A 26,309-nucleotide genomic window follows, 5' to 3' on the forward strand; every position below is an offset into this window, starting at 1 on the left:
TGAGAGTTTTTTCATTTGGAAGAAAAAAGGGTGACATCGTTCAAAAGCAAACATCGTACAGAGAAGGAGGTAAGGGTGTGTAAAGTGTGCTCCTGTTTACAGAAACCTCCAGAGCTCCTTTGTTTCTGTCAAAGTGTCTATTTTAGGAATTGTCACGCTGCTTGTGCCGTCGTCAGGTTGTTTAACCTTCTGCTTCTTGTATCGAAAATTGAAATCAGCAGCCAATTTGCTCTCGTAAACACCGATAATTACGGTGTTTTGCACATAAAATCTGTTGTCTTGCTGCTTGTTAAAACACACCAAAGCTGCAAAAAATTGCCAAATTGAGAATATTTTGGATCCAGCCTGATCCACCCTCTCAGATAATTTGTTCGTGGTAGTTGATGAAACTGGAAGTACAGAGAACTCAGCTGGATGTCAGAAATGAATTTCAGTTTTTTTTTTTGCTATTCACAAACAATAACGACTAATGGAGCAGTTTCACATCTAACAGTTCAGTATCGTTTTATGCTAATACGGCACTGTGAAATTCAATGAGAGAGCGCTGTAGAGTTTTTGAAAATTGCTTCAGATCGTCTCTTTTTTCTACACCCGGCTGTGTCCTCAGCTTCTCTTTGTGAAACTGAAACCCGCTGCTCTCAGGGATCTAAATCCGGCTGAGTTTTTTTTCCCATCAAAGAGTCTCCGCAGCACAAAGCTGAATCCTCAACGGTTTGGAAAGTCTCCTGTGAGGACGCCGAGATCCGTTTCACCTCAGTATTAAAAGTCTGCAGGGCTGGACGTTCAGCCGATCTCTTTCCGAGGACAACGAGGGCAGGGCTCGGTCATCACAACACCCACATTTTCAAATCAGCGACCCCTAAAACCCGAAAAGACTGCGCTTCACACAACTAACTGACTGACGGTGGTCCTAGATCAGTTCTTGGGAGTGCTCTGGGACTAGACTTGAAGGAAGGGGAGGGACAGAGAGAGAGGCAGGGAGGGAGAAAGAGAGGGAGAGACAGTGGGGTTGTGTTTCTCCTCAATCAGACAGACGGGAAGTGGATCAGCAGGAGGGAGGAAACCCCCTTCTGGGCTGCTGGGTCACAGGTGGCTCTGCTCAGGGACTCGCAGGGGGCCGGGGTGAGGGGCAGGAGCCTTGGCTGTCAAAGCTGGCTGTCCTCGCCTTCCACTGCAGGACACACAGACACAAGGAAGTGATTCATAACACATATGTTGATTTTTTTTTATTTATTTATTTTTTAATAGCACCGTCACTCTCTGGTCAGTTTCAGCACAGGGCGAATGTCTGTGAGGAAGAGACTGTCGGTATTCCAGGGATATATTTTTTATGCCATTTTCGTATTTAGCTTGGTGATGGAGGAAAATAACACTGAAGAGACTGAAGGCACTTATACAAGGAACATGGACTCAATAAATAATACAGATACCCGCATACAATCTCATCAAACACAGAGACAAGACAAGAATCTCTGTCCTGGGTCGTTCAATTATTGAAATAATAAAAACAACAACATTAAAAGCCCGGACACACACCCACATTGTTATTTTTTAAACATTATTAAATTATAATGTGTTTCGGATAAATAAATTACACAATAAAATACAAGACTGGTGTTGACAGAACATTCTGTTAAAAACATACCCACAACTTTGCCTCTGTTTGGAAGATAATTGTGCTAACTGAGCCACATTTTTAGCCAACATTTGTCCAAAATTTGGCAAATTGTCCCCATTCAAGTATGCCGAATGAACTATTAGCAGTTCCTGTTTGCAATGTACCCATTTATGCCCAGACAGCTATCACTGGATTATATCGGTACTGAAGAAAACTTAAAAATGCAATTTTTTAAGGCAGGTTCTGTATTTATGAGGAGCGTCTTTTTTCCATGCAGATTTATGGATGCTTATTCGTGATGGACATCAGATAATGACATCCTCAGAAAGATTAAGTCACACTAACTTTAAAAATGTGTGTATCACGTCGGTGTGTTCAGATTTGTCTGAGTTATGAGTCCGAAAAGGAGTCTGATTTTTGACCCACCAGTACCTTTAAGGTCCAGTGTCTAAAATTTAAGAGGATCTATGGGCAGAAATGGAATAATAGATTCATTATTATGTTTCATGAGTGGCTCTAGAGAGGGCCTTTTACATTGTTTGTGTTTTTACTGGCCATCATAGGGTTCTCCTATATTCTTGGAAAGGGAGGGTGAGGTGAGGGGTATTCAGTTGGTTTCAATCTGGAAGCTCACTGCTAGATGCGACTAAATCCTACATACTGGTCCTGTTACCTCATCCTAGATGATGATCACGTGCGGGATACTCCTTTATAATTTGTCTTCAGTACCAAACCCACCTCCTTCTCAGACTTCTTGGACTCCAGCAGGGGGTGCCAGTGTGCAATGGGCTTGCGCGGGTAAGCCAGCATTTCGTTCCAGTGGTCCCTGCCAAGTCCCTCGGCGTGGCATCCGAGCCTCATCACACCAATGATCTCATTATGACCTACCCTGTGGGGACACACACACACGTACTGTATAAATACGTCTGACTTAACCTGACACGACATCTCATACATCAAATAGTTGTTTATAATTGCAAGAAGGGCATCTCGTAATGAAAGGAGACACCGATCTGAATCCGGTTGTCCTGCCGATTTTATCCAGCGAGTCTGCGGCTGATTGTCTCTGTGACACTAGAATTGACTCATCTTTGGACGCCTATCAAAGGAGATCTTGATGAAAGCGGAGTGTTTTTTCTTGGCATGCTCCCTGGGTTATTAGCACAACCTCATTTAATCCCAGCATCATAGCAGCCAGTCAAGAAAAAAAAAGCAGGAAGCTGGGTTTCAAACTGGTATCTGCTCTTTTTATACTACACGGTATAAAAAAAAAAAAAAATACCACTCACAGTCTGACCTTTAACACGCCTGTTCTCATTCTGTCAGCTGCACTGCGTCCACTTTTTCTCTTTCCAGTTATAGCTTCACATACTGTAAATATAAAGGTACACTAGTGCACCACTCTGAGGGATAATCAGATCTCCTCCAGATGTATAAATACACTCAACGTTCAACAATAATTCACGTCTCATGTGGTTTTTCCACACAAAGATGACATATCCTCTTTCTACTTCACTGAAAAATCAAAAGGTTTTAACTACAGAGCACAACATGTCTCCTGCATGTCTGTGGGGTCGAAAGGATTCGAGTTTTTGTACGTACAAGTCGTAGTCCATGACGGAGATGTGCAGGCTGACGTGGTCCATGCTGTCTGGGGGGATGTCGAAGATGATGGCCTCGTTGTAGGTGGGATTCAGAGTGTTCTTCTTTATGCTCGTCTTCTTCTTTTTCAAACGTCTCCCGTCACATATGAGCGACACTTTGACGTAGGGATCTGATCGTGACGGGAATAGAGGAAGAAAAAAAGAAGTGACATTATCGAAACAGGAACTGCAGATAATTTCAAATCGTGTTTTCTGGAAACGGCAGAGCGATAATTAGCATGAAGAGGCTTTGGGGGATTATTCACAGAGAGCAGAGCTTTTTACAATGTTTGCCTTAACATCTTCAAAGATGTCTGTGAAGATAGAGACATCAGTGACCCATTTTATCAACCAGTGCATGTGTGTGCGTGTGTGTGTGTGTGTCTTCTTTTCTGGTTTCTACTTAAGCATGAAAGCCACCCTGGAGGACCTGGCTACAGTAATAGTGCATATAAAAGTAGATGAGTCAACGCCTTGTGTAAACAAAGAAGACGGGGAGGCCGCAGATAGCATGACGGAGAGAGCTTCCTGATGAATGCCGATTTCAATCTTCATCCCTCAGCGGTAAATCGCCTCGTATGATCCATTATGCTCGGCTTCTGTCAGACGTAAGCTGCCCTAAATCTATAAACAACAAACAAGAGTTGCTTGCTTTGCAGCCCCTAATATGCTCGAAGGCACAATTTGATAGCTGCTGGGTTTACGACGACCGAGATTGAAATAATGGCAGACAGCTAAGCCCCCTAAAAAATCCCGGGGATTAAAATGTCATTAAACACGGGAGGAAAAATGCCACATCCACTCCGAATTACACCTGAACCCTGGCATTTAATGCACAATAAAATGTCACATTTTTACAAGTGATATCAGTATAAGAGGGGGAAACATGGGCATTGGGAAAAAATGGAGTAGCAGTCGATTAAAACAAACAGACCGCCTGCAACTATTTGCTGACAATGTCTTAATATTGCAAGTGTTGAATATTAATAACTGCTGAAATCAACAGAGCGCAGCTGTAGAGACGGCTCTTCACTGTTTGTTCACTTTATCTCGCGCGCTCACAATTGGATATTCATGCAGGGGCTCATTCAGTCTGAGCCACTGCAGCTGTAAGTGAATGACACAAACACACACGCACACATAAACACACACCTGAGTATCCAGTGATGTCCATGGCCTTGAGGTTCCTGCACTTGATGACAGTAAGTGTGAGTCTGCCTGCGGTGGGCAGGTAGCATAGCGAAAACATGATCTCCCCGAGGTCGACGCTTTCCTGTGGGAGCACGCAAACAAAACAAAACAAATCCATTTTCAGATTCACATTTACATTCAACGCCGCTCCTTTTGATCCGGAGTGATGTACAATGAGCGTAGTGTCTCGTCCTCCAGGTCCGTATGTGCGATCGATGGTATTTTTTATTTATAGTCTGAGCTGTGTAACTGCCAGAGTGCACAGTCAGTGAAGCAAACAGAGCAGAAGAGCAGAAACACTATATTTTATGTGCCACTGTGTCATCTGTGATCCTCCTCAATCATTAAAAACATGGTAAAGTTTACGGTTCCCACAAGAAACACAATCCGATTCCAACAATTGGGTCTAATAAACGAGCTAATTGGAGCACAGATTAGACATAAAGCCGTGTAAAAACAACAAATATGATGTAAAATAATGCAACTTCTCAATTTGCATTTTTTGCCGTGAACAATTACTGTGTTATGAGCCTGTTGTTTGGTAACTGCTGCATTGTTTTTTTTTTTTAATCAGGCACAGGAGGAATGCAGGCGTATTGTGAGAGAAATGGATGATGTTTGTTGTCGTTGTATTGTCGACAATAAAAAGGCATAACAATTAAGAATATGTGCTTTTCTTACAGAGATTCAGCTGAGAGCATCGACACCACCCCCGTGTTTGTTTATGGAGCTACAGCCGGGAGGTGATTAGCTTAGCTTAGCATAGAGAGTGAAACCAGGGGCTAGCATGAGTACACCAGCATCTCTAAATGCTGGTCAGACCTGAAAATGGCAGAAAATTGGACATAAATTATTCTAGTAATGGTTTTATTAATGTGACAAACAGCTCTTTAAACTATTTTTGCCAGCCTTCTCTTGTGGTGTTAGCTGAGTCGCTAATGGGCCAGTAAGTTGTACAGTATTTGTACAATCAATTCATCACTTCAGACCATATTCACAGAGCAGCCATTTTCCTCTGACATCACACTCATGTCGTATTGCTGGGTCTCAGGCTTTAAGTCTTATAAAAGTCATTTTTCACCACTTCCTGGTTGAGAACAAACTGAAAAGACAATATTTGAAGGTAAAACAACATATTTGATAACACATTAGCCCCCGTTAGACGAAAGCTAACGTTAGTATTCAACCACTTTCTGACTAACATTTCAGTTTATACAGGAAAAGGAGGAAATTAACTCTAAAATATTAACGCAACACTGGATGAAATGATGAAGTTGATTGGCTGAATACTGCATGTAATTGGTCTGTGAGTTTCCTGGGCTGCTAGTGCCAGAAAGACTAGAAGATGGAAACACTCTTTCATAATGTGATGTTATCAGTTATGGGTCCACGTCCTATTAGTGATCTCTAGGGGGATGGCTGTTTAACAAGGGGATGCATTTTGGTCATTTTGCTCACAAGAGGGATGGAGTCCACCTTCAAATCACCTACTGGCTCCAGCTGCATTAAAATTATGAATCACAAATAATCTGAAACAGCCTGAAGCACACAGGGGAAAAAAAGGTCTAAAAGTCCGGCCAACAGCAGCACAGAGCTAATCAGATGAGAAGCAACAACAACATCCGGGCTTCACTTCAAGTCCTTCAAGTTATTAGGTTAAAAGTTTCTCCTTGAAAACGATCTGGTTCTGAAATTATATGGCCGACCTTCTGATCAACTCTACGATAAAACTGCCAAACGGAAAATTTCATTATTCTCACCGCAGGTTTTTATTGCATTGCCTTCTGATCATGTTCCAGATGATCACCGTGAGTAAATTAGAAACATCAGATTTACAGCTCAATAACTTCAACATAATGTAGCACAATTACCCACATAATCAACAAGTGAATGAGTCGAACAGGCAGAGAGAGATGCCTCGTGTGAGCATGTTTCATATAATCTGAATTACCTTTCAGACAAAACTTTCCAACCACAAATAATCGCCTTCTTGTGTGTAGAAGCAGCCGTGCGTGAGTCCCAACTGAGCTAATAGTCTCAAGTGGACTGAAAGTCCTGTTGTCTGTCTCATGCGAGTTCTCAGCCACCATCCTATAAACAGTATTAAGGTCGCGCAGACCCCTAATCTCTCTGAATGAGCTCGGTGAGAACCCCCGCTGATTGGCAAATCTCCACACGTCTTGTCTGAGCGCTGCAGTCTTAGCGTCTCTTCACACATGCAGCTGTGCTTCGGCTTTCTCTCTGCTGCGGAAGTGGGGGATTTCTTCTGAAGGGTGTGAAGGTTCAGCCATAATGTGAGAGCACAGCAGAAATGTCAAGTGTTGTAAAAGCATAAAGTGACACTTTGATTGTCCTTGTAGGAACACAAGCTGTTTCGGTGCCAGTCAGTATCATCTGCACGACATTAATCACGTTTAAGCCACGCTGGCAGCGAGACTGCGGGGATGACGATGTCAGTCCGTTGAGCGGTCGTTAGGTCAGACGGGAAAATCTTATATAATGAGCAGTTTATTGATATCTGTGAAATCCTGTGGAGACTTTTGTGATCCCAAGATGATGTATCCCAATAACTCTGGTGATCCCCTGACATTTCACACGTGATAAATAACGCAAAAATAAAAACACACGCTGAACTGAGGTATCAGTCAGTCGGCGGTTCTGTGCTGCAGCACAGCCTCTGTAACCTCCTGCTTATTGTAGGCTGCTGTTAAAATGCCAGCTGATAAAAGGCACAAAGGATTTCTTAAACTGATTCAATTTGCACCTCTGAGCTCCGGTCTGACGGTAACAGCTCACACTGAGAGTGCAGAGTGAAGCATGAATCACAAAGCATCTCTCCAGCCTGTTTTAAGAACAACGCTGGTCAAAGACACACTGAAGACTGTAATGATCCGTCTGACCGATGATCACATACTTGCACTTTTTATAAATGGATCTGTGCAGATATAATCACAAATAGCAGCTGCAACTGGTCCAAAAGATGTAAACATTTTTTTTATACAGAGCAGTAGGGGTCGACTGATATGGCTTTTTAAGGGCCGATACCGATTATTAGCAATCAAGGACCGATTTCATCCGTAGTTTGTGTTTAAATTTCGAACAACCGATGATGAAAGTACAGTTTACTCAAGTACAATTTACAGGCACTTTCGATTTTCTGCTGCTACATTAATTTGATACATTTAGTTACTAGTTACTTTGCAGATTCAGATTATTCAGTGTTTATGATTGTGACGTGTTACCAATCAGATATTGTTGTGGGCGGGACATAGTGTGAGACGATGCTGCATCAGCACCAAAGTAGCACATTTTGAATTAGTTTATTTTATCTGCAATCTGACAGAAAAATCACAGATACCGATAATCGGAAAATGCTGAATATCGGCCACGGTCGATAACAGGTCTACCCTGACAGAACAGGGTTGCAATTACTTTATATAAGGAACTAATTTGGATGTCCAAATTAATCACTTGTGTCCCCTCATGCTGGGAAAGTACCCTCTTGAACGCCCTCTTGGTAGCTAAAGTCTCATCCAGTGAGCTTTCTGCAGGCTGGTGCCCCTCCAACTTTTCCGAGTCCGCCACTGCTATACCGTACATGTGCTAATTTGCAAATGTTAGCATGCTAACACAAATAAACATCAATGCTAACATGGTGACATGAGGATTCAGCTCTAGCAACACGTGGCTGTTTGCTTTTATTGGCCGATCACACCAAGTAGCATTGCCATGCTAGAAATGTGTCTCACCTGCCATGCGCTCTTCTCTCACTATCTCATTACTAAGTTGAAATATTTGTAACTTTTCAGCGTAAGGTGCAAAGTGTCTGCTCTCTCCATTAATTACATATGATGACCGGTTGCCCACGCAGCCCTGCTCCACAGGCAAACCACGCAGTTTTGCCCAAAATCTTGCTTTTCCAAGGTCGGTTTTGAAGCGGCCGCACCTGTAGAGCAGAGTCTGCGTGTGATCATAATGACACTGTGTCTGCCTCATACAAAGACCGACCACCTCCTCCACATGATAAATATTCTCCTCCATTCATGCCCCTGATCAGCATGTAAAAACCTTCCCAAAATAGTTAAGTCAGATCGAACACACATGAGAAATGGTCTGAAATCAATAACTCTCCTCCGCGCTCATTATCTTAGTAATGCCTGTATAAGTTGGCGGTATTGATGAATATCTCTCCTTGATCTATGAACTAAGTAAAGCTGCCGGCTCTCTCCTTTCACTCTCCCTCCCTCTGCTCAATATTGCCAATTTTTCCTCCCATTAAACTTTGCAGAGTCTTTTAAAGCAGCGTCTCAATCTCACCCAAGACTTCACATTGCACATCACTTCATGTTTGTGTTTTGTTTCTACCGAGCCTCGCCATCTGTGCATCGCTTTATGTTGCCAATCTTGGATTTAATGTGAGCATGGGATTTTGTCATAAAATCATTTTGGTGGTTCAATAAAGTTTGTGTGCCAAGGATAGGCCACGCCGCTGTTCTGCCTCCTAAGCAATAACGTTGAGATTATTGAACGACCCTCGAAGAAGCTCAAGTTCAACAACTGGAGGGGTAAAACTGTCAGATGTAAGGGCTCTGTGGATGTGATGAAGTGGTGAGGGCTCTCAGGTCCTGAACATGGTGCCAAGAGACGGGGAACACTTAGTTCCTGAACACAACGTCAGCGAGTAACGAAGCCCGCAGAAACACGATTGCATGAGTCAGAAATTCTTCTTCTATGTGAGAGATGTTAACATCTTATGACTCATCCCTTAATGTATTTTCATAAGTGACAATTATGTTTTGAAGAGTATTAATCTGATTCATCATATTGCACTGGTTGATACATCTCCAGTCATTTGATTCACATTACAGGGCCGCAGCCAGGAATTCAATTCCCTCAACACACTTCTTACTGAAACCAGACACTTGGAAGACATAACTCTAAATCTTTTATTATTGTTGGGATTTTTTATTTTTAATTAATGAGATCACTGTTGAATTATATTTTCCTGAAAGTTGAATAAAGATGCTGAAATGTTGCCTCCTCTCCACACCGTCAGGAAGAAAATTCAGATGGAGGAAAACTGAATCCGTCATCGTTTTTTTTTTTTTTTTGGCCTAAAAGTAGTGAAAATTTGGCATTTTGGGACATATTTTGGGATATTTTAGCAACACTCGGCACAAAGTCAATTGGCAATAGCATCACGTTTGCATTTGTTTTTTCAGCTCTGCATAAAAATATAATCCATGCGAGCGTGTTTGCTTGCTGTCCAGACTGCACCGACTATCTCAGAGGGGGACTAGATGAAACAAATTGTAACTTACATTGCTGTTGGTTGAATAAAAACAAGCCAAGCCTCGTGCATTTGGAGGTTTTACCAAACTTGTACCAAACCGTGACCCCAAGTCCCTGGTGTGTATTGAACTGTGGCCTCTGCGTACCTTCACACCTCTGATGTGCAGCAGTGCAAAGTGCAAACAGGCTAGACACAGCTGGTAAAGTACGACAACAAAAGCTCAACAAAAGTGTCACTTTCCTTCGTTCTTTTGGCCCGCTGGTCGTGGCTGTACTCGTAGAGCCTCACTTATTCAGTCCTAATGTGTTGCAGCTTCGTGGTGATGACTTCAGACTTCAAAAAACACAAAGAAGTCTTTGATGAACACCTCTTGCGATGGCCACTCCAGATACATGCCTGGACTCATTCTTGTAACACGGGTGTGACATTGAGCCAGAAACTGTCTAAGATGTCTATTCTGAGCACAATGTCTAAGGTCCAGTTTCAACTAAAGTACCAAAAATGTGCTTTGTGCATGTGTGCACCAACTGCTAAAATACCCCACAGAGTACAAAGCGAATTTCAAGGTCAGAGAAATACCAAACCGTCAGAGTGCTGCTCGCACTCGTCATTGAGCTGCCACGAATGTACAACACATCTGAAGGGCTCATTTGCAAAACAGTGAGTTATCTTGCTCTTGAGTTATTTTCCTAAATAAGGATTTTCAATTGTGCACACCAGGGAATATCAGTCAAACTGGTGTTAGTTCATTCATTCAAGAATGGATATTATCTGTTGCTACAGCTGGACAGACACTGTTTGCATTTTTTTTTATCAATCTTGCATGTTGTCTTAAAGGACCTATTTGTGAGAAAAGTAGATTTTTGAGTCTCATTCCCAACTCAGACTCACACTATGGGATTGTAGGACGGGTCGGCCGCCATCCCAAAGCGTCAGTTGTTGACGAGTTGGGAATGAGACTCTTCTTTTTACAAATAGGACCTTCAATGTACACCACACATTTTACTTTGCCTTTCTGCAGGACCAGAACCCACAACTTTTATCTTCATCTCCGGATAGTTTTGTCCAGTGACATCTACAATAAAATGTATTTAAACAAGACAATCGCATCCTCAACAACTACCGTCTTTTAACGGCTCTCGTGACATCAACCAACCATGACGAACATTGGACCTTAAAAATGTTCAAACTGCACGAGGACCGAAAAAAAAAATCTGACATACCAGAAATCCATCAGATCATCTGACAGGCACAACGTCAAACGAAAACCAATCATTAAGTTGGCCAGTGGTGATTGATTCAGAGTTAAAATCTGTTGACCCTGTTAAACCTTCTCCCAGATTTCCAGTAACTTTCCAGAGGAACCTGACCTCAGTGGCCAGAGCTTTGACCCTGGGTGAAAATCTGACTCAGATGTATAGATTGTAATGCATAGTGTATCAGAGAAAAAGCCAATAGATTCTTACACTGGTGGCGTATTGGATGTCCCTCCATATGTTCGTCTCCCTGGAGAGGTCTGACGTCTCGAACAAGTTTTCCAACACCACCTCCCCGATCATATCATGTCGAGAAAACCGGTCAAAGTCAAAGACGCTCATGTGGAGCTTCCGGACCGCCAGCTCGTCGTAAGGCACAGGAAACTGGAAGCTCTCGCTGAATGTGGGGTTGAGTGTCTTCCGGTGGACGCGAGTCTGGAACTTCTTGCGGTCGGGCAGCAGGTAGATCTTCACGTACGGGTCAGATGTGCCGCATAAGTCCTTGGCGGGTAGGTCTACTGCCTTGAGGATGTTGACTATGAGGCACTCGTTTTCGTAGTCGTACTTGAGAGAGAAGTTAATGGAGCCACAGTTTTTGCTGCTGCCGTTCTTGGATGAGTCCTCTGATTCAAGCGCCTTCTGTTGGTAGAGCTCTGGCTGGATGCGGCCGATGCTGGTGGACGTTTCCTCTTTGTCCGGCACATAATCATTTCCCAGGTCTAGGCTGCTTACCTGCATCTGCCTGGGCAGGTGTCTTTTGAAGGAGTTGTGCCTGCAGGGACAAGAACAGACGGAAAGACAGAAAGAGAGAGTGACAGGGAATGGCTCGTGTTAAAGTGCTGCAGCGAAGACGAGCAGAGAAACTGCAGGTGGTTTTGACTTCACACATTCAAAGACGAACCGAGCTGACCTCAAACAACTAGCGCTGACAAAGGGTGACTGATGATGTCACCTCGTGTAACCTCACATCTCCTGTTAAAGTTGCAGCTGATCAAAGACAACAGCCAATGACTGGCTGGTTCTCCTGTGGGAGGAAATAGCTTGTTGCCTCTGGCTTGTTTGTATATTGCTTTTAAAAATGCATGAGAACAATTACCCTACTATTCTCATGCCACTGTCACTGCCTGGAATACCAATTAATTATGAATTATGTATAATTTGCAACAGTTAAAGGGCCCTATATGTACATGTTTTAGTGTGTTATTGATTCACACCCAACCTAGTGTTTGAAATCGGTCCAGTAGATCACGTCAGCTGGCAGCCGTGACACAGCTGCTATGTAATCCTTTGGGGCAACTGCGACTGTCAAAGCTACGTCCACTTAAAGTTCTTGTTTTTGCCACAGGCTGAGGTTGTTTTAGACCTTTTTGTCAAATAATAAGATCATTTTTCTAACCAGAAACACAAGGCTTGTTCAAGGAAAAGTCTTGCTCTGAAATCTCAGGAAGACGACGATGGAAAAATGAGCCAAGAGAGTTGGAGAGAGGAGTTTGGAGCATAACTAGACAGCATGTTCTCACTCCCAACACTTCAAATACAGCCTGGTCATCCCTCTAGCATCCCTTCTTGAGGCACCCTGTCTAGTACAGTAGTATAAAGACTTTCCCTCTGGCAACTGGTGCTCATGTATCATTGTCAACACTTTATTTTTTAAGTCTAACCAATGTTGTTGTTATTATTGCTAACTTGACTGTGAAGCCCTTCCTGTGCAAAACTGAAGTTAGACGTGTAGGTAGAGCGTCGTAGTTTGGAGCGTAAGGGCGCAGACCAAGCTGCTGAATTCGACGAGTCAGGAGTGAGAATGCGTTGACCTTGAGGAACTGCCGACAAGAAGTCATGGCTGATTATTGGACTGATTTTGACAATCAAGATGAGGCAACTGCAAGACTTCTGCTTGAACCTTGAAGGTTTATCTCATTCAGACACCAGAATAACAACCTCAGCCTGTCAGTGACAAAAACAAACACTTCTGCCAAAGGATTACACGGCAGATGTGTCACAGCTGCCAGCTGAGGCAATCTAGAGGGCGGATCCCAAAACTTTTTGGTAAGTATGACTCATTTACACACCAAAACATGTGAATATAGGGCTCAGGTTCAAAAATATTGTAATTCTCAAGTAAGTCCCAGGTCATTTTTTCTTAGGCAAGCCAAGACAGGATTTATCTATTTATGTTATCTTATGTTACCATAAATACCTGAGGAATAAAAGGTGCAGCTGAAAAATAAAAGTAAAGTCAACATAATTTAAAATGAATTCATGAAACAACAACAACAAAAAGCACAGTGACAGCCCAATGAGGACCAAACGAGGACCCAGGAGTGACTGATGCTTTGCTGTGTCAGGACCCTTAATGCAAATTGTTGCTGCTTTAATCCAAGGACAGAGAGACGTGTGCTTTTTAAAGGGTAGCTGCATAATAAGCAGACTGATATTCAACACTAACATGCCGAAAATGTGCAACTCTGCTTACTCTGGCACGGCAGCGTTTTTTCCTCCACTCTGTTCCATTAATTCTCATGAAGAAGCCATCACATATAATTAGCCTTACCATAATGACCTGCAATGAGCTGCCTCTGAGGCAGCGAGCAACACGATTTACAGTATTTACTATAATTAACTTTTGTAGATACCAAAGTGCTCAGATTGAAAATTCCTGCTTTCATTAGAGATATAATAAGGCTATTAGGTGCCTAGTCTCTGAAAATACACAATGAGTAGCTGCTTTTTTCTGACTTTTTTCCTTGTTTCATGACCCTCTGTGTCTTAAACTCTGCTTATGTGCGCACACATGCATGCTTGTATGTACCCTCGAGCGTGTTTTCACATGAATAACCACATGGCACAGTCTTGTGTAGCATCAGTTGCACATGCACATGTATGTGACTAACCGAGTCGAGGAAGTCGGCTCGGTGGTTTGCCTCTGCATGCGTTGCGTGCGGCGCAGGAAGTGCTCCCTCATGGACAGCTGCACATCAGTGGGGATGTCAGGAGAAGTATGGCTTATCTTCACGGCTGCCTCCAGGAAGCCCATCGAGCCCACGGGGTCCTTCACCTTCTCCGTCGCCATGGTGACCGCTGGCTGCTGGGGACTGGGGAGCAGGGGAGGAGGAGGAGGAGGAGGAGGCGGCTGCAGCGGGCAGTGCTCTGGGCCACAGGCCGGGCTGAGGGCCGGACTGGGGAAATGGGCCTTAGCGCGCCAAGGCTCACAGCACAGCTTCCAGGAGACGACCGTTAGAAGGCCGAGCAGAGCCAGGCCACAGACCACAAACACGCCGAGCAGGAGGCCAGAAGAAGCGTCTGGTGACGAGCCGCGGGGACCAGAAACAGAGGATCACACAATATGGACAAACAGATGGTGATTACAAGGGTTGAGGGAGGAGAGAGAGGGAGAAAGACAAGCTATTAGGATGTGATTTTTCAAATCAGTCTGGTGCTATATCAGTGGTTTTTATATATAAGACGTGGGACAGTGGGCCAAGTGCACCGGGAGATGTGCCTCATAAATATTAAAGTAACCTCCATTAGTCTTCAGTTAGGCCACAGGGTGAGAGCAGCATATTAATGTAAACAGAATTCAAAATGTGGGTATGGTACGCTCTCGTGCACATGTGCGCATATCATTTTCTATGGCAAGAGGGCTCGTTGTGGAGGTAAAAGCAATTATAGTCAGACAAATGATAAAAAAAAAAAGCAAACAATGTCATAAATTTGAATTTCTTTTCTACTCATGGGAATAAAACCAATGTGTCAGAAGCCTTTCTCTTAGCATGAAACAGATAAAAGGAGCAGGGCACAGTCAACCTCATTTATTTCCTGCCATTTGAATATTGAATATGCTTCTCAGGGAACACGCAGAATAAAAAGACCTGGAGACGCACCAAGAATGCTGACGAGGACGCAGAAAACACACAGGACTGTATCTCTGCTGGTTACCCTTTGGGACATTCGCCACAGTCCGTCCATTCCTGATTTTAAGTAATTACATTTCACCTGATACTGGAAGGTTTTCCACACTTTCTAAACAGTGAATTCAATTCTTTACATTTTTGCTGCATAGCTGTTTTTCACACATTTATCTACAATGACTTCTGCAGAGCAGCGTCTCGGCGGCCTCTCAGAGCAGCCCTGAACTCTCACACCCGACACTCCAGAGACAAGCTGCTTCGAGGCACGCCGAAGAAGCTCCTTTTTTTAATATTTACCTGGCTCAACCTTCGCCCACATTAGTAAAATATGAGCATCGACAGGCGCTGAAACCTGCAGGTGGGGTTGTGTTTTTTCGAGAGAATATGTGTGATTTATTATTTATGTGAAAAATCAGATAGTGATTGATGTTGTGGTCTCTGGCAGTGGTGGAGGAAGAAACTCAGATTCTTTGCTCAACTTAAAAAACTGCAATATCATGAATGGAAAGTACCAGAGATGTGGACCTGAGTCACTGTGACTTGGACTCTAGTCCGTGTTTTGATGACTTGCAAATTGACTTGACAGAAAAATAAATGACTTGAGAAGTTGAAACATGGTGATAAATGTGTTGGGAGGGAGTATTTTTTGATTAAGAACAAATTAAGAAAGCATTCATAGAGTTTTTTTGGTTTGATTTTGTTTATTTCACTGCATCTTAATTAATAAATTCAATTGATTAATATACTTTCGAAACAGGTTGGATAATTGGTTCTGATACCTCGTATTTTCTCTTGACTAACTGACTTGAGTCACATGTCTGGAAAACACTCTATTACAAGTAAAAGTCCTGTAGTGGCAGAATGTAAATACTTAAATACAACTTTGAGGTACTTAACTTGAGTATTTTGATTTTATGTTACTTCAGGACTTGTGGTACTTTTACTTAATCATCTGACTACTTCTTCCACCACTGAGTAGCAAAAGTAAAAGTGATCATTGTGCAGCAGAAAGGCTCTCGTCAGCATCATAACATAATTACTCTATTACTATTATTACACTGTATTATATTACACATTCTTGTGGACGGGTATCTTAATCTGTCGCAATCCATCACATTTTATCAACGCTTTCATGCATGATTGATTAAACCATAGAGTAATCATTTTTTCTGTGTTTGTAACAATCATGTCAATAAGTTTTATTCAACAGCGTATTTGTTATTTCGAAAGCATTAGATCGGAGACACCGTGCATCAGTGGTAAGAAAAGTGATCCAGGAATAACTTTTTAAACCAGGACTACGATACTTTTCAACTAAACAAGCTTCTAATATTTCTCTTGTGTATCTTAAGATACATCTGTGCACTCCAGGATGTTATGCACCAAAGGGTTTATTCTGTGGGCCTATAATTAGTGAAAATAGACATGTATTTCAATGAAATCTAAACTATTACTGTTTGATAAAGCTATTTAAGTGTTATTTAATATATCATAATTTTAAATAAAACATGCAAAATCAGGAAAAAGACTCCCGCACACTGTCTACTTCACTTGCGATTCAGTTTATTGACAACAACGCTTCAAGTATCGAAACGTTGTTGGGTTATCCAAGATAACCTGATGAAGGTCTAAGTACCGAAATGTTGTTGTCAATAAACTTAATCGCAAGTGAAGTGGACAGTTTGTCGGCCTTCGGTCTCCTACTGTGCAAAAGCTGCCCTAAAACATGCAAAAAAGGGAGAATTACCCTTTGACGCATAACGTCCACTGGAGTAGACGGACGTATTTTCAGCCCCAGAAAAAAAATTTACAAATAAAAACGTATTCATCACAACACTCCTCCTGAGCCGTTGCCTGTCTAGTTTTGAGAATAAGACAGTTATATGACTGCGGTACTGGATGCATCTCGTCTGCCCTCCATCTCTGCAGTAACCACAGGTGTCTGATAAATATGACGGAGTATAAAGTCTGGTACGACCCTCTGAGGTGTGGTCGAGTAGACTTATAAAAACAGCATCAAAGTAAGTTGCACTGCTGGTCTTTGATGTCAAACTGTTACATTTTTTAAAATATCTCAGTTTCGTGAACGACAATCTTTCATGTCTAAACTATCCTCAGTTGACCAAAAAGGCTGTAAAAAGACCACTTTCTGCACAAATTAAGAGCTTTCATGTCCAAAATTCAAACTAAATGGACTGTCCACTAAGCCGAATTTATAGCTTAGCCAAGCGGCGGACAGGATTTCAAGTCCGGAGGATTTATGCCTGAGGAGGAGGATTTCTCAGCTGTCCACAGCCCCGGTCTCTCTCCCATGTCATCTGAAATTTCACACAGCTCTCCACAAAGCTTTTCGCCTCGACTCGACTGTCGCTCGCAGAGTCTTCATCCGCCGTCACGGCAAATTGAAGCCGACCCTGCGCTCTGCACCGATATACGAGCGCCCGTGGTGACAGTGTATCGCTAGAAAACGCGTTGACAGGTCAGAAATGTGTATTTGAGTATGGAAGTGTGTCTTGTTTTACTTCTTTTTTTTTCCACACTGCAGCAGAATTTCTTCAAAGTGAAGTATCCACTAAAGCGGAGTTTAAAGTCTGACACTGCGTGACCCTGCCAGACGAAATCAAGACAACAGACCCCCCCGCGTCAGCCGGACGTTCTGAGTCCTACTCCTGTCAAAAACATCTATCGATGGTGAAACAGCAAAACGTTTATATTAATGGATTTTGTCACTCTCGTTTATATTCTTCGTCTTGAATCACAGAAAATCGTGACGCAACTTTTGGAACTACAGTTCCCATAATGCTCAGAGTATGTAAGCAGGAAGTATAATATTGATAGTCACTGAAGGTTCTTCTCGTTTCTGTATGTCCCCATTAAAGGTCCAGTTCGTAAGACAGTTGATTGTTGAGTCTCATTCCCAACCAACAGGTCGGGTCGGCCACAACCCAAAGCCTCAGTATTTGTGATTTCCTTTTGTGTTCATGAGCGCTTTTTGTTTTTATTATAAAGCTACTATATTTTAAAATGTGAAATAAAAAGTCCAAACCCGACTAGCTTACAATCAAACACTTCCCAGATGATTTAGGGCTCAACAAACGTAAAGAGTGCTAAAGTTGAGAATCAGTTATAGCAGAAAACATCCGACTTTCCGTTTGAAGAAAAAGCATCTGGATTATCAGTGTTTTCTCAGCATTAGGACATAAAGGGCTAACAATGAGAGCCCCGGACTAACCGGGAAAGAGCTTTAAAGCCTGTGAGTCTGTGAGTTCGGACATTGGGATCGGGCCTCTTTTGTGCCTCCTCGTCTCCTCGCTTGTTTGTCCTCCTGACTGTGACATGGAGAGCGATCTCAGCGTGTTATCTCTACGGATGTCTCAGTTCCTTAAAATGCGTCTCAAGGGCAGAGGAGCGAGTTGAGAGGAGGCTCGCCAGTCGTATTTATCTAAAGATGACCGATCGAACTTTCTGCCCTTCCTTGTTGATGCAAAGTGCTGCTCTGCCCACATTCCTTCATGCCAGTTCACCTTTAATTTCCTATTATTGTAACATAATGCCACGCTGTGAATTGAATTACAAATAAATATGTTGTCATGAACACTGTTCTGCTCATCAGACAGAGATCATAAAATACAGCTGTAGGCTATAACATAACCACGGACAGATAACGCAGCTGTCACATATAATTGACTTTCTTTGAAATGACGCTCCAACGACGGACGTCTCATTTTGTTGAACATTCGAAATCAGTGTGATGGGACGGCAACTGTTACTAGCAACCCCCGACGGGTTCCCTAAGCAGAGCCGGCTGTCTGAAACCGAGCGGGGGAATTCAAAACTCCCAAATATCAGGCCCATTCACTCAGAACCAGCACTGCACCAAACAAAGAGCCGCCAGGGATTTGTTATCAGCCAAGACGGAAACCAAGCGCATGTGTGCATCTCCCACAACCATTTACATTAGTGACATAACTTCACGAAACTTTTCAAAGTGTACCAGTAAAAGTCACGAATCAATGTCCACTCAGAAGGCCACAACAGAACGGGAGACCACACAGAGGCAAATAGTTAAAATAACATGTTATTAAATTGAATTTAACCGAATTAGACGAAATCTAAATGAACGCAACCAAAACTTAGATCCAGCTGTTTGTGTGAGTGTGGGAGACAGAGAGCGAGATCCAATCAGCAATCAGAGGAAGTTACCTCTAAAGAAGAAGGAAGGGTCATTACGTCACCGAATCTCCATCTGGTGCCGGACTGTGGTGGCAGCTGTATTGAAGTCAATGGGAGATACATGGAGAAACATGCTAAAGCCCACCATATCTACGCCGTCTATCACTTCTGATGAAGAGATGCCTCCAGACATTGAGAAACACACTTCAGAGAGCAGGTTAACCACTGATTTTTTTAATCAACACGTTGTTTGTGTAGGAAAGTCTCGTGTTCGCAGCGTAATTACAGTCTCATCAGCGGAAATCAAGTCGGACCTGCCCCGTTTGATCACAATATTATCAGCGCTGTCAATCAAATCAGCGATTAATCTACTCTCTGAAGAGTGTTCTTCGTTTTCTGGAGGCATTTCAGTCATACAACGTAGATACGTTGGGTTTCAATGTGTTTCTTTCCATTGACTGCAATACATCTGAGCCCAGAGCGAGACTCAGCGACGTGACGACCTTTCCTTCTGTTTTAAGTCCCTTGCCTCGATACAGGAACGGGTAGAAAGAGTGGAAGGAGTCGTCACAACTGTTGCCTCGACTCCTCCGCTTGCATCTTATAACCTTTTGTTCACATCACATCTCTAAAATAACACCGCCGCACGCTAACTTATTCTTTTCTTTACCTTTAACACTTGACGGATGCCACAGCTGATTAAAGACTTTAAAGAAGCGGATACTCTTGATTGTGTGTAACTTATGATGGCTTCTGTGATAATCACACCAGCTGGATCTTAATCACAAACCTGTCACCAGTCTAGCTCGGCGTGACGAGGCTAATGAGAAAAAAACCCCCAGCACTGTAAAGCGAGTAGTTTCTAACATAATGACTGCAAAAATAGACGCGTCGGAGCTGCTAAGTTCTCAGTCCTCGTCTTACAGCAGCACCTTTTAGCGTTCGAAAAGACAAGACGGACTGCATGCAGGGAGATAATGATGCGGTGATAGACAGAGAGGGGAGAGAACTGGACATGAATAGAAACACGGAGTGATAGAAAAGTCATTGTTCTCCCTCTCCAGACAGATGGGTAATGGAGCAGAGCTGTGTGAACAGATTACTCCCCCCGGACCAAACCTCCCCTGACAGCGTGAGACCAGACCGACCTCAGGGTTTAGCACACTATTAATGATTACACCCACACCACGGAGGAGTCGACTATCACTATCCTGCAGTCAATCAAAAGGGTCTTTTCGGATCCTTTCATGCTGCAAACTAAAATCAATACTTCAGAGCCTGAGTCATTCTCACTGTAAAGCTCCTTCAGGTGGGTTTCAGGGCAGGTGCAAAGGGCAAGGAAAGGGGAGGCGGCGGCGTGTGAAAGATTGGGATTTCATTTATAGGGAATGAAAACGTCCAGGTATTGACCTCCGGGGGCCGGGTGAGTTGCGTGATTGCAGTGACAGCTCCGGTGCTTTAAAAGCCGTTGTGGCACGCTTACCCTTTACCACAAGCTGAAGCACATCGAGCTCTGCGGCGAGCAACCGGTGGTGGCTGCTCTCCCCGCTGCCACTTCTCATGTTTCAGTACGATCTCTGTCCAACGGCCAGTTTCGTGTTCAATACCAAAAACACGACCGCATTATCAGGCGTTTCAGCGGGTGCACAAAATTTTAATCGAGGTTTGTTTTTGAAGAGGAGTCAGAGAGCAAAGTGGAGCCTGAGGGCTTTTTCTCAATCCTCTCCCATTTCAAAAAGTAACCCGGTCATTAGAGGGAATAAGCACCCTGTCTGTTTGCCGTTACGAATTGACACATCTTTGGCAGAAATAGTCCACTCCACCGAGGATAACACACACAGGTGATATAGACGTCAAAAGGCTCTGTAAGTTAATTAACGCAAGCTGCAGTCTGCGGTGTGATGAGGACACACTGCAGGCTTTGGTGCGCCAGCACCAGGTGAAGGCAGAAGGATTTCACTGTCACATAAAGGGAAACTATCAGAGGGGATGATAATGTAAGTTGTCTCTTTGTTGAAGGGATGAAGGTCTGCATGTGTGGATATCTGTTACAGTGGTTCCCACCTTTTTATAGCATCTTAAAAATTGAGCTTCAACATAATAGACCAAATCATTGTGACGCAGCTGAATACAACAGTCACTTCCTGGTGGGCTCCCCCAGCTGCATGTTGAAGTATCCTCCGGTAAGATACTGAACCTTCAAATTGCTCCTGATGAGCAGTTGGCACCTTGCGTGGCAGCCTCAGCCATCAGCGTATGAGTGTTGTGAAGCGCTTTGAGCGGTCAGTAAACTGGAAAAGCGCTATACATAGAAACGCAAGTCCATTTACCATCTGTTTGGTAGAAAAGCGGCGGTTGCTTTGTGGAAATCACCACACTTGTTTATTTCTGTTGTCATCCGCAGTCAAAGCTGTGAAGTTTAAAGCAGTATAGTTAAACACGATGGTTCGACCTTTCTGCTGTTTGTACCGTGCTTATTTTAAGTACTGTGTTGCTTTGATATCTACACGACAGTGACATCTCGGACTAACTGATTTTCTTAAGTCTGTTGCCCAACAGGTACATTTGGTGTCCAGCCTTGTGTTGTTATTAATGAGGTGTGACAGCATCAAACATGTATTTTTAGATGAAACTATAAGAAGAAATTGCTACGTGATTGTCTTAAAGAAGAAGATATTAATAACTATTGACAGGGCCTTCCAAACATTTAGCACCCCATTAACTGATACAGTCCCTGATCGATAGGCCATAAAACCACAGCTGCCTCGTGCACTGCTGGCCTCACTTACCTAAAGGCCATCTGAGGATGTTGGTGACTGCCGGTGCTGTCTTCGCCCCGTAGCCCACAATTACTCACGCTCGCTGCCTGTCACATGTGACATCTGATATTTCCGCAGGAAAAACACAAGAAGTGCAAAATAATGTTTGAAAAAAAATGTATGACAAGAAAGAAAGTTGACTTTTAAACTCTCTGACTTGTCTCTTCGGATTTATATTCCTTCTGACAGGCTCAAACATTTCTGACAAACGATCTTTTTCCTCCCAGCCGCCACAGATGCCATCTACATCTACACTTTTTTCTTCTGGCATCGGTGGAACGGGATAAATGGCAGCCAGCTTAGAAGTAATTTCAGCCGAGATATTAAGTGTAAGAGGATCATGTGCGGTTGGCTCGTTATTAACGGCAACCACTTCCAGAGAAAATTAAACTAGCTGAGTAGAAAGTACACTTTAGACAACAGGCAATGACACTTCCTGAAATTGGAAAAGTGCATTGAGTGATTCTAGCGCAAAAATAGGCTTTGTGGTTTCACTACAGTCGTCTTAAATTGTAAATGTTTCCACAACACACTTGTTTCAGGAGCTGTCAGTAGTGGCGCTCCTGTCTTCGTTCCCAAAGGGGGGAAATAATACCCTCTTAATCTTGATGTGGGTACCTCAGCCATTTTTGGATTTCTGTATCCCATGGTGTCTTTTTCAGAGCAATCAGAAAATCCCTTAATCCTCCAGATCCTCAAATCCTAAAGCCCCACCACATGCGAAGAGGAGTTTAGGCCCAGCAGATCAGCCGGAGGTGTGAAGATGATTTCGAGGCTGCGGAGGGAAACATTATACTAACTCTCACTGCACCGTGACGGGAGAAGAGATGCTTCATTTACAGGGAAAACTCTCTAAATTAGGCTCGCGAAAACATTTCTTTGTAATCATCCTTACTTAAAATGTTTATAAAAGCGCATTAGTCATTATTGATTGCTTTAATTCCGGGTTCGTCCGCGTGTCGACGTCGAGGATGTAAACAAGTTTTAATGAGCGCGATGGCGAGTCAACACTCAAAGTAGCGGGGATGGATAAAGATGTTTCCTTCCAGCTCACTGAGAATTGCTTTTTTATTACAGAGTAAACTTCCACTCAGAGCGCCCAGTTGTGTTGGGCAATAACGATGAAAGAGACAGGAAGTTCACAGCCTTAAGTGAAACAGCCTGAATATTGGGTACTGTGTCAATGCAAGCGGCGCAGACAAAAGATTTCGGGGGGGATGAATCTCCTCCACGATATCCCCCTGAAACCATCTACTCTTGTTTGTCAGAGGAATCATTCAGGCTGGTTGACAGCTCCAACCTGTGAGGCCAAGAGAGATACTGTCAGGTGGATATATGTCCAGATATTTTAGCAGCTGTGTGATGGAGCAGCGTGCTGTTTTTACTCTCCCGTCTCGGTTTTGCCAAAATATGCGACGGGAGCTGTCGTGTCCGGGAATGTGTCATCGTGAGAGCGTTCAAACTCGGTGACAGCGGGAGGATGACGGCAGGATGAGCGGATATTTAGCAGCTGAAATGCAAAATGATAAATATATTCAACTCTGCTTATAGCCATGATTTAAAATAATGATGAGTAGACCTCAGGTTGAGCAGCTGTTAACAGCTACGAGAGGTGTTAATGATTAAAGCCTCTTTAATTTTTGAAGGTGTTATGAGGGGAATTGTTTGCTATAGATGAGGAAATGAGTGTTTCGGGGAAATGTGCTTCTTTCCTCTCTGGTGGAGAGAGATGAGGAGATAAATACCACTCTCATACTGTGTAATAGCAGCTAGCAGCTTAGCTTAGCAAGAAGACTGAATCAAGAGGAAACGTCTAACAAAATCAGTAATTATCACGTTTTATCTCATAGAGTTTTACCGATATTTGTTGTGGACTTTCGCTTGGACGTTCAGGAGAGATGAACAAAACTCAGACTTGCGTTGAAGCAGTCTATACAACCTCGCAAGGAGGAACAAAATAACCGCACAACTGTATGCACAGTGCATTGTCAAGTTAATCCTCCCGAATCCTTCTCCAGTGTCTCGTTATATCCTTTAAGCTCAGAAAACGTGGGAGACAGTTAGTCTGCTTACAGCAGGTAGATCGAAGGCCATCCTATGAGTTTACGTAAACAACCTTGGTTTGTCAGTTTTGTAGACATATCTACGGCAGCAAAGACCACGAGAGATATAAACTCATAGATCAGACGTCGCTACGCCCTCATCCATACCTTATCGGGCCTGACGTTTACACAGGGTACGTACGACATCTTATCTCGTGAGGCCAGAGTCGTTCTGGGCCTTAGATTTGTCTCCCACACTCCCCTTAGTTTAACTATTGCTTTAATCAAAAGCTTCATTAGATGGATTTCCCATTTACAAAGACTTGGGGATGCGAGCACAGCATGAGCGTAGAAAACTCCACACTCCCATTTCACACTTTCAGTATTGAGAAAAAGAAATGACTTTGTGGAAATCAGTAAAACGACTGGTTGGGGGTAAATGTGGGACTCGTCAACGCACGTAAGCGACCGTGGCTTATAAAACTTATAAACGTCCTCAGTTTTCACCAGCAAATGTTCGTTAGCGTCGTTCTGTGTGATTCATATTGACGCTTTTCAGAAATCAGCTTGTTTAAAATCAATATTTCGCCACCTGGAAGCCACATTCTCTTCTTCGTCTGTTCCCACTATCTCGCTACGTAATGAGTGGAGTTTGCTAATGGACTTCAGAGGGTTCATACAATGTGCCAGCGCTCACACTCAATAATCCACCCAGGAGAGACTCTCAGAAAGCTGTTATCTCCTCCACAAGTGCGAAGTTAATCAAAGTGCAGTCTCTCTCCACTCCTCCACGTCTTCTAATCCTCCAAACGGTTAAAAAAAAAAACCTGTCGTCATCCATCCAGGAAAGTTTGAACATTAAGCTCATTACAAAAATTCAATATATTCTGGCCCGAGCACATTTTTTCTGTCGTGTCAAATGTCACTCGGCTGGCTCTGTTCTGCGAGCCAATCAGAAGCCACGGGGGAGGCTCCTGCCGGGCGCCGTGATTGTCGAGTTCAGGCCAATATTAGCATCTGGTCGTATCACACAATTAACCTGCTTGTTGACCAGGAGCCCCTATCTCTGTCGCACAGCCTGCAAGCGTGCCAGGCTGCCTTTACTCGTGGGGGCTGTTTGCAAAGGGCAAATGTTGAGGGAGACTGCAGAGCCCCACAGGCGTGTTCAAGGGAAAATAAAGCATCCAGAAAACAGGGAGGAGACGTTCACACTTCTGCATATCTGTTGCGATTTACATTACTAATGGAGGTGCGCCGCAAAATCAACCCATTACTCATTAGCGCTTAAAATAAATCATGACTTTCTGGAGGCAAACAAATAGACATTGATTAGGTACGTTGGTGCTGAATTAAATCTTCAAAGCTGCGTCTTATTATTTTTAAAACTGGTAACAGGACTTTCACACTTAAAAATCAATCATTTCCACGACCTCCTGATAGATACATGGGATTTTTTGCGTAAAAAAATGTGCAAAGAGATGCAGAATCGAAAAAACACCTTAAACAGGGCACGAGCGCACCTAATTTTTCATTTAGGTGCACGCAATAATACATTGCGACCAAAACAGTTGCACCCCGGAGGCCTGTTAATGGTTAAGTGTTAATTTTAAGTATGTTTTTTGCCTTTCTTCATAGGACAGCTTGGAAAGATGGCAGGAAACGGGATGAGAGAGAGGGCGGATGACGCACAGCAGGGGGTAACAGGTGGGACTCGAACCCTAGGCCGCTGCAGCGAGGACAAAGCAAAATATTAAATAAAAATATAAGCTGAAAATCATTTAAAGCTCCTCTACAACATGTCAAAAGCAGCACATTAACCCACTAAACTAACACTTCAAATTTAAACTACAACCATTTTAAATTCTGCTTAATTATTCTCGTGCACCAGTAATTTATGTAATTATGTATTCAGGTGACTATATTTAGAGTTATGATTAATTCAGACGGACAGAAAATTCAGATTTTTTCCATCACCGTTTCAAGCTGTGCAGGAAAAGACTCCTGTGTACGAACACCTCGTCGTGTCTCAGCTCTGTCGCCCATGAGACGCTGTACATCAGTGATGTTTACACACACTCAGAAAAAAGGAATCACCATCTCCTGGAAATGAGAATAATGAAAGCTGCATATTTATTATTAACTGCCTCCTCAACAGCAGTGACAGAACTTCTGCCCAGACATCTTCAGTAGACGGGCAAATTAAAAAAAATCACAGATAAGCAACGTTATGTTCAAGGATAAGTCTGGAGATTATTTTCTGATTGTCGGTAAACACACTGTCTCAACAAACAAGTATCATCTGTCCTCTTAGTCACTGAGCTCCATTGTTGTCACTGTCAGACTGGCTGACATTGTTTCGACCCGGC

At 43.1% G+C, this 26,309-nt stretch overlaps 1 protein-coding gene across 1 annotated transcript in view; it reads right to left on the reverse strand.

Moving 5' to 3' along the window:
• The window catches only part of syt6a (synaptotagmin VIa), a 63,656-nt gene continuing 37,347 nt past the window's right edge, over positions 1 to 26,309 (reverse strand). The window contains exons 2-7 of the mRNA XM_084365532.1: positions 13,893 to 14,301; positions 11,212 to 11,773; positions 4,414 to 4,534; positions 3,221 to 3,392; positions 2,357 to 2,507; positions 1 to 1,171 (exon numbers count right to left, since the gene is read on the reverse strand). Coding sequence (XP_084221658.1) covers positions 1,100 to 1,171; positions 2,357 to 2,507; positions 3,221 to 3,392; positions 4,414 to 4,534; positions 11,212 to 11,773; positions 13,893 to 14,301 — 1,487 coding nt within the window. The 3' untranslated portion in view covers positions 1 to 1,099. The remainder of the gene's footprint in view (positions 1,172 to 2,356; positions 2,508 to 3,220; positions 3,393 to 4,413; positions 4,535 to 11,211; positions 11,774 to 13,892; positions 14,302 to 26,309) is intronic.

The sequence above is a fragment of the Pagrus pagrus genome (genome assembly GCF_965226575.1).
Source record: "Pagrus pagrus genome assembly, chromosome: 11".
NCBI classification, from domain to species: domain Eukaryota; kingdom Metazoa; phylum Chordata; class Actinopteri; order Spariformes; family Sparidae; genus Pagrus; species Pagrus pagrus.